This window comes from Ascaphus truei, chromosome 4 (assembly GCF_040206685.1).
Source record: "Ascaphus truei isolate aAscTru1 chromosome 4, aAscTru1.hap1, whole genome shotgun sequence".
NCBI classification, from domain to species: domain Eukaryota; kingdom Metazoa; phylum Chordata; class Amphibia; order Anura; family Ascaphidae; genus Ascaphus; species Ascaphus truei.
In genome coordinates, this window is record NC_134486.1 from 232046979 (window position 1) to 232056264 (window position 9286).

Genomic DNA, 9286 nt, shown 5'->3' on the forward strand with positions numbered 1-9286 from the left:
CCCCTGGCCCCCTCTCCAGTCACTCACATCCGTCGTTGCCTGTAATTCACTGTTTGTGTCTGTGTGCGTATAGGGGAGAGCGAGTGTGTGTGTGTATCTGTATCAGTGTGTGTATCAGTGTGTGTGTGTGTGTGTGTGTGTGTGTAGCAGTGTCTCTGTGTGGCTGCGTGTGTGTGTCAGTGGCTGCGTGTGTGTGTCAGTGGCTGCGTGTGTGTGTATCAGAGGCTGTGTGTATGTATCAGTGTGTGTGTCAGTGGCTGCGTGTGTCAGTGGCTGTGTGTGTGTGTATCAGTGTCTGTGTGTGTATCAGTGGCTGTGTGTGTATCAGTGGCTGTGTGTGTGTGTGTGTGTGTGTGTGTGTGTGTGTATCAGAGGCTGTGTGTGTGTCTGTGCAGGCCCTATAGGCCAGTATAGGCGATAAAATTTTTAGTGGGTCACGAAGGAGAAGTTCAAAAATAACCGGGTCACGGAAAAAAAAGTTTGGGAAACCCTGATCTAGTAGATCTAGTAGATCTCTGGGGACTGCTAAGGTTTTCATGGGTCAGTATGTGCTTGCACTTTGTTTATTGTATTATGGAGAGCAATGTTGCACTTTATTGTGTTTAACCAAAGACAGTTGTGGGAGTTTGGATATTCTGATGTCATTTAGAAGCTGTGTGTGACAAACACCATTGTGATAGAGTGTTTTTCATGTTATATTGTATTGTTTGTTGTATTGGGTTTGTATTGTATGAGTATTACCTAGTGACAGACATATAAGTTGGATAATTCAGGCTGTATAGCTTTAAGTAGTAATTAACTTTTTTACTGATAGGGTATATTAGAGCATCATGTGCAGCCAGTTTGTAGCCCCTGAGGAAGTTGATTCAGTTCGACGAAACGCTTAGGGTGGGTGCCACCAGTCTCCCTGAGGACCGCATTATTCATTGTGTGTGCAGCAAGTCCAGGACTTTCAGTTTTTTACTGCGAGTTACCAGCGTTTTGTAACCAGCCACTGTCCCTTTAACTACACGTGCACACTCGCGCGCGGGCGCGCGTCCAGTGCCGGGAGGAAGGAGGAGGAAGGAAGGGGAACCAACCGTGCAGTCGCAGGTCTGTGAAACCCCTGAATGACCACCTCCACTAACCGGCTTGTGTCCTGTGTACACTGGAAGGGACTTTGTGCGTGGATACCAGCGGCAGAGCCTACATCTTGCCAGGACAGTCTCCTGTGTTGTGAGGACTCTGCTTGTTCATCGCTTGCCAAAACCTTGCTTGTTGTAAGTAGGGTTTTGATTTTTCCCATCCCCGGATGACGAGCTGCCCTCCATTGAATTAGTGTTGTCTTTTATGACAGAGTTCATTATTTTTATTAAATATATGTTTTTTAGTTTGTTTACTAGGAGTTTCATTTATTTATTTATATATGTTATGTAGTGTATACTGAGTTACCCAACAGTTGTGCGCTATGATGTGTGTTTGTTTTTTCTCTTTTCGTTTCATGGCCTGACAAGCATTTATGCCGATTCTTTGAAGATCACAGGACTTTCCATATGAACATTTGGCGTCAGGTTTTCTTTATTATATATATATATATATATATATATATATATATATATATATATATTTGCATCTCACCCCAGCCTATGCTTAAAAGCTGTGTTTAAAGCAGCATGCATTGGCTTAAGGGTTGCTCGTGTAATATGAGCTTGAGACAAAAGGTGGTTTTAAGATTACCTTTGAGTATCTGAGGGTTGCCATACTCAAAGGTAATCTTAAAACCCCGAAAGAGAGACGGTTGCATGAATACAAATTTATGCAACTGTTCGGGACACTTAGCAGTGGCCTAAACAGAGATCGAAATTTTATGAGTCATTACTGACACTAGCGAACTCTCTTCCCATGAGCGCTAAAGGCCATGTATGTACATACTGTGCTATATGTATGCACACACAGCTGTCTCTCACACATACTAATACTCCTTATTTTTCCATCCCTATACACCAAAAGGGACCACATACTATCCACACACACTTTTAGTTGTGCTACTAACTCTCACATTTCCACACCCACCCACACCATTTATATCCCCTCTCACTCCTCACACACCTTGTGTAGAGCACAGTTTATACTGTGGGCTCTCCATTCATTTTTATTCACACTGATACACATACACACTCTTTCTTCACTTGCTTTCAGTTACCCTTTGACACCTCCAGCCATAAATCTCATACACTACGGGGGAAGGACCAGCTCAGATAACATTCCAAGAGACACTGTTTTTAAGTTATCCTTGCTTCATTCATTGTAACATCGCCGGAAGAAGAGATCAGTGTATCTCGAAAGCTCGCACAAATAAAAGCATTTCGTTAGCCACAGAACGGTATCATCTATTTATTTTTTGATTATACATATATACATATATATATACATATATTACATTACATATTGCTTTATGCTTCACTGTGGAGGGTTTTTGTCACTTTTTTTACCCACCATAACCTTAATAATTGTGGTATATATATTAAATATATATATATTACCTTTATTGAAAACTAATTACCTAAACTGCCAATCGATTTGCTCTCCTGTAATCGATCAGCAAAGATCCTGCTTCCCAGGGTTCACTAAATGGCTGCCTTTCAGTTTCAATCAATCCGTCATTCAGTGTAACTCAGCAGCTACAATGTATTCTTATATTACTACAGTAATATTATCTATTGTTGCAGTTTGCAGCTCAAACTGCTGGGAATATTGGCAGCAAATTATCACAAACAGGAAAGTGTTGTAAAGACCTTGCACTGCTGGAGAATTGTATTAAAACCTGATATACAAATCAAAAGATCCTCAGTGTATTAAAAATGGCATTAAGAGTTACACTTTAAAAAAAATACAGTAAGTATCCAATAACACAGAGCAGATTTTTTTTTTTTAACACACGCAGGATATTGCTTGGATTGCTCCTTTATGTAGGTATGTTAATTTGCAGATGGTGATACTTCTATCTAAATTGGAACTAAAAGGCGGTCTTTAAAGCATACCTGTTGCCTTTTAATATTTATATGTTTTGATGTCAATAGACATTGCATCCTATAAAAGGATCTAGGTATGGGGATGAACAGTCTGGGCATTACTAAAGGATTGAAAAGGTTTGTCTTGAAAGTAGATAGGAATTGTATTCTGTCTATTTTCTGCAATAATTCAACAGAACTTCTCATTTTTTTGCTTTAGAAAACAACACTCAGACGACTGTTCCTCAAACGGCAAAGCTTCTCCCAGGGGCACCTCAGCATCCAGTAAGTCAGGTTTGGCTCAGGCAGTATTGGATAAGTGTGTACAGAGTCACTACAGTATGTGAACTCAACATTCATTTCCCATGGAGACTGATGGCAGATACAATAGACATCTTCAAAAAAAGGTTGGACATCTTTTTAGAAAGGAAAGGTATACAGGGATATACCAAATAAGTAATCATGGGAAGGATGTTGATCCAGGGATTAATCCGATTTGCCAATTTTTGGAGTCAGGAAGGAATTTATTTTTCCATTTATGAGATATCATTAGATTAGATTTCACTGTTTTTTTTGTTTGCCTTCCTCTGGATCAATATACTGTAAGTACAAATATAGGATAAAGTATCTATCGTCTAAATTTAGCATGGTTGAACTTGATGTACATACAATATGTCTTTTTTCAACCCCATCTACTATGTAACTATGTAACTATGTAACATGCAACATGCAACAAGATTTCCTCAGTATAAAATGTAGCAATTGAAGGCTAGCAAACAGTCCTGAATACAAGTGGATGGACATGAAGCTGCCTATGTTTATCTGTTTGACTTCTCTAATTATTGCTTCATAATTACTTTGCAAACAAAGGATAGAGCAAGTTAGCAGTTGACACGAGACTGTCATACTGTCTTATCGCCAAAATACATAAGGCCTCGGACATGGTCAAAAAGACTGTGCTGAGGCGCGCTGAGGGGAAACATTATCCCCATCAGCGCGGCTTTAGATGGCGCTTCCGCACTCTTCCGCAGGCGTGCGGAAATGCAGGAGACAAGCAAGTTTAAATTTTGCTGCTGAGGGAAGCGCAGGGCCGGTCACGTGACTGCTAGAAGCCAATGGCAGTCCGTGACGTTGGCGCCGTGACGTGGCGCCCTAGCCCCGCCTTCCGCCCAGCTCCCACCAGGCACACAAGCGCGCTCGCTGACGCTCATGCAGGGACACAAAAAATCTCCTGCTTGAGCAGGAGAGCATGAACGTCAGCTCTGCCCAGCGCTCTTCATATCACCATGTCACAGGCCTAAGACAAATACTGTAAAGGGCCTTTGCCTACCTTTAAAATTGAAAAATAACATTTAAACCGATTTAGAAATATGTATATGTAACACCTCTATTCTAAGGCCCCAGACTTATATCTGGTGCTGAGGTGGGGGCCTGAGTCCCTTATAGATACTTCATTTGCTACTTTGTGGCCTACAGTCAGACAGCAGGAAATAATGTGTGTGTGTGTTACAACTGTTTTTATGTATGCACGGTTCACTCTTAATAACCCTGTGATGCTTAGCAAAGGATCACTACACACAGCATACATCTATATTACAATTAACAGTACCGCTGTGTAGGTGTACATAAGTGTCAGTAGTGAGTGAGCCACCCAAGCCTGGGTATATTGGCTTTGTGATGGTGCCTGCATGGGAGCTCGCTGTGTACTAAAGTGTTGCAGGCATGTACTTCGGTACCACTGTAATTGTAGCCGTTGAGGGTTCCCTACGACGGCGCTTGATGTTCTTATCTATCATGGCCTCACCTTTTTAAAGGCTAAGCTCCCTTAGTCCCACCTCTTCCACAGGCTTTGCTACTTACTGTTGTCATGTCCATCAACAGTCACATGTCCATAGCACATTGGAGAGAAAGCTGACAAGGGGCAGTGCAAGGGGATTACATATAATTTTTTTCTTAAAAACCCTAAGACCTGGAAAACTGCCAGAGTTGTCCCAATCTTCAAAAGTGGGGACAATAACACTGTCTCAAACTACAGGCCAATCTCACTTCTCCCAATTCTATCCAAAGTCATGGAAAAATGTGTCCACGCCCAATTAAGCGATTACTATACCAGGACAAATTTCCCTAGCCAATTCCAATCTGGCTTTCGTCCCAAACACTCCACCGTAACTACCCTGGTAAAAGTTTGCAATGAAATCCAGTGTGGAATGGAACGGGGACAACTCACTGGTGCAGTATTCCTAGATTTTGCAAAGGCTTTTGATACAGTTGATCATGCTATCCTGCTTAACAAACTCCAGAGCTCAGGAATAGGGAAGCATGCTTTAAACTGGTTTCAGTCCTACCTATCAAGAAGATCCCAACATGTGTCCATCTCAGGCTCTAACTCCAACCCCCTGGATATCTGTTCTGGGGCCCCTACTCTTCTCAGTGTTCATTAATGATCTTCCCACAGCTTGTAAGGAAGCCTCAATACACATGTATGCAGATGACACAATCCTATATGCACACAGCCATAGCCTCTCTGACCTTCAACACATACTTCAGTCTGATTTTTTTGACTCAAAAACTGGATTTCCCAAAACAAACTGTTTTTAAACACTGCCAGACTGTAACAATGGTATTTGGGACCAAGACTAAATTTTTAAAGCTTCCAGCGACTGAGCTCCTGATTAGAACCAACGCTAACACCACCCTAACCCCTGTCACTAGTTTTAAATACCTGGGCTTATGGTTTGACTCCCACTTAACATTCGGAATGCACCTTGATACCCTGACAACCAAGACCTATGCCAAACTAGGGGTACTTTACAGGAATAAATCCTCCCTAAGTCTCCTGATCAGAAAGCGTGTCGCACAGCAGATGCTAATGCCAATTATTGACTATGGAGACATAGTATATGGCTCGGCACCTCAAACCCACCTTAGCAAACTTGACACCCTCTACAATTCAATTTGTCGTTTGGTTCTCCAATGCAACTACAACACACATCACTGCGAAATGCTCAAAGAACTAGATTGGTCATCACTCGAGTCTAGGCGCAAAGTTCACCTTTCCTGTCTTGCCTTTAAATTATTTATGGGCAAGCTACCCAGCTACCTGAACAAGCTACTCACCCCTACAACATGCAGCACCTATCACCTGAGATCAGACTCCAAAAGAATGTTCATGGTCCCAAGGCGCAACAAAGTATCCGGCCGTTCCTCCTTCTCTTACCGTGCACCCCAAAACTGGAACAACCTACCAGAGACTCTCACATCCAGCACCAGTTTAAGTTCTTTCAAATCTAAGGCTGTCTCACATTTTAATCTGGTCTGTAACTGTTTCATACGCCCATAATATATATTTTCTTTAACTGTGCACGCAATGTCTTGTATATAATGTATACCCTGCTCATTTATGTAACTGTACTTGTAACCATGTATTATTTGTCTTAACTCTGTGCCCAGGACATACTTGAAAACAGGAGGTAACTCTCAATGTATTACTTCCTGGTAAAATATTTTATAAATAAATAAAGGTGCCAATCAGCTACATTTAGGGCCATGTTTGCTAAGCAGTACTGTTCTGTAAGACACCTTCCATTGCCAGAAGACACCTTTTAGGCCATTTGCTTTATTGGGCTGCAGGGTGCCTTCCAGCGCTGCATGGTGTGTTATGGAATTCGACTGCTAAGTAAATATGGATCTTAACTTACTAAACTTGCTATTGTCTTTAGTTCACTTTCATCTTAGGCAAAAGTGACCCCTTAACATTTCTCCAACATAGCTGGTAATTGGGGTGTGTTTTTACTTCTCCCATGTGCTTAATATAGCAGAGATAGCCTACCCCTGATTATAATAGCATGTCTTCCACAGGTCCACAAATGTGTTTATATTGTAGGATGACCATTTTTCTGCAGATAAAAACCATACCGCAACGACCGCGCATGCGCAAAAGTCCAGTGCAACTGCGCATGCGCAAACAACCCACATCGATCACGCGCAGCTGACGAGCCGCATGCGCGGCCGGCAAGGGGCGATTGAACATGCGCCAGATCGGCTCTTGCCAGCCGAGCACACACAATTGCCTTTTAGCGGCAGTGCATTCACGATCAGCATGGGCCCTTCGCGCATGCGCAGCCTGCAAGTGCCGATCGCACAGGTGCAGGATCAGCTTTTAGCGGCAACGCATGGGGCGATTGGTGCAAAAAAATGGGACATTTTGGGACTTTTTAAAAAGTTGTCAGGACACCGCGACACAAGCCCAAAAACCAGGACCATCCCGGAAAAAACGAGATATCTGGTCACCCTATTATATTGCTGTCACGGGAGACCAGTACTTTTAACACCTACATCTTCAGGGATCACAATCACCAAGCACAGAGCAAAGTAATTGAATAAACGGGGTTTATTCTGGCAGAACCAGCAACTACACAAAATACACTAGATCACATACACTCACCAAACTGGGGACCTAGGGAAAGTCTCTAGCCTCACTAGGTGCAGGGACCGTCTTCAAATATGTTTATCCTGTCCGCTTCTTCTCCAGGTATCCAAAGTGCTATTTGCGCAATAGCCACTTTGACTCTGCCGCCTGTTGTTGCTCCGTCAGGCACGTGGGATCTCTTTCAGGATCCCATTGTCACACAGTCTGCTGATGAAGCTAGGTGAATCTGAACTGCTCTGCTGGCTGGGCTTCTCCGCCGCTGCTCTGCCGGTATCAGTGCTTGTGTAGCTCTTTTACACAGAAGCACTTTTGAAAAGCCTGACAGCGAGATCGCTCCCAGAGATTCTCTCTCACATTGTCTCCCTCCCTGCACCGGCCGGTCTCCTTACATAGCGCTTGCTGCCTATCTTTTACATTGAGAGGACTGGCAGCCAATCACAGCGCGGATCGTGGCCATGCAGCCAATCACAGACGAGGGCTCGCCTGGCTGCACCAATGGGAGGAGGGGAACCGGCTTCAGTGCTCAGGACTATCCCTGCATGACGGAGTGGCTGGGAGGTGGCAAATGTTAAAGCTGCCTATGGGATATTGTGCTGCAGGACTTAGGCCTGGGACATAGTGGTGTGAGCAAGGCTGAGCCGTGCTGAGCCGCGCTCACACTCGGCCCTGAGCCCCTGCAGCTGCAATGAAAGCGGCTATAGCAGGGGCTCGCGCACGCATGCTTGGGGAAGCGTGTGTCTCAAGATGTTTTCAAATTTGGCGCTCGCCGGAGCGCAGGGCCGGTCACGTGAGCGGTTCGCCCAATGAGGCGAACCAGCTCCGTGACGTCACTGGCCTGCCCCCAGACCCGCCCACCACATGCCCACGGACGGCACGCTGTGTAAGGCCAGGGAAAGCACCGCTTTCCCTGAGCCTCAGCGCGCCTCCGCCCGGATAAAAACACTATGTCCCAGGCCTAAGACTCTGCAATGGCTCCCTCCAGCCAGCCCCATATCACCCGCTGGGAAGGCGCCTTCGGGGAACAAAGGCTCTACCCCGCTGAGAGCCTGCCCCAGACCTGATTTTCAGCCCTTCCCTGGCCACCATTTGCCACAAACCAGCATTTCCTTGCAAACAGCACAGGCAAATGAATGACTGTGTCTGCCTGTAAGGAAATCATTACACATAGCTTTTACACATGCTGGCTACCTTTTTCTAACTGCATAAGGGAACAAGCTACCTTTAAACATGGGGAATAAATTTTACGTTACAGGGAATAAAGTACTTTGAATAAAGTACATTTTTACATTCATTGATTACATTTATACATTCCCTGTTCTCCCCCCAGATAATAAATACATTTGGCTGAATTAAACATTACTGAGACAGTTTACATGGTTTTAGGGGTAGGTAGCTGGGCTTCACCTTTATTTTGTGATGCCAGCTACCCCTACCGTCACAATAGTCACATGTCATAAAGTGGTTATTCTTCAGACAAGCATTCTAGGTATATGGAAATGAGCACCCTGTCGTCACTTTTAGCTTCCTATCCATTTTACACTTGTTCTGGGAGGAAGCATAGACTGAGGTGACCCTCTCAAGTACAGCCTTTTCATCTTTGTGAGACTATCAGGACTTTTGATTGGGACGCCAAACATAACAATCAGAAAAATACGCTGGCACTACTCTTCCTGTCCTTCCCTGCATCCTGACACTGCAATGTCATCAATACGTTTATCCTCCTTCTTGTGATACTGCTTTGGAGTCTTTTTCTTTACTGTATGCAAGCAGCAATATTTTAAAAATAAATATGTCTTATTTGTATTATAAAACATGTGACTATGTATAATTCTACATTCTTACCTAAGCTGGCAATTGTTTGGTGCTC

At 43.8% G+C, this 9286-nt stretch overlaps 1 protein-coding gene across 2 annotated transcripts in view; it reads left to right on the plus strand.

Annotated features, from left to right (window-relative positions):
- SYNJ2 (synaptojanin 2) overlaps positions 1-9286 on the plus strand; it is a 162245-nt gene that overhangs the window by 136378 nt on the left and 16581 nt on the right. For both annotated transcript variants that reach the window (XM_075596992.1, XM_075596993.1), the window contains one exon: positions 3211-3275. In XM_075596992.1, the coding sequence (XP_075453107.1) occupies positions 3211-3275 (65 nt within the window). The remainder of the gene's footprint in view (positions 1-3210; positions 3276-9286) is intronic.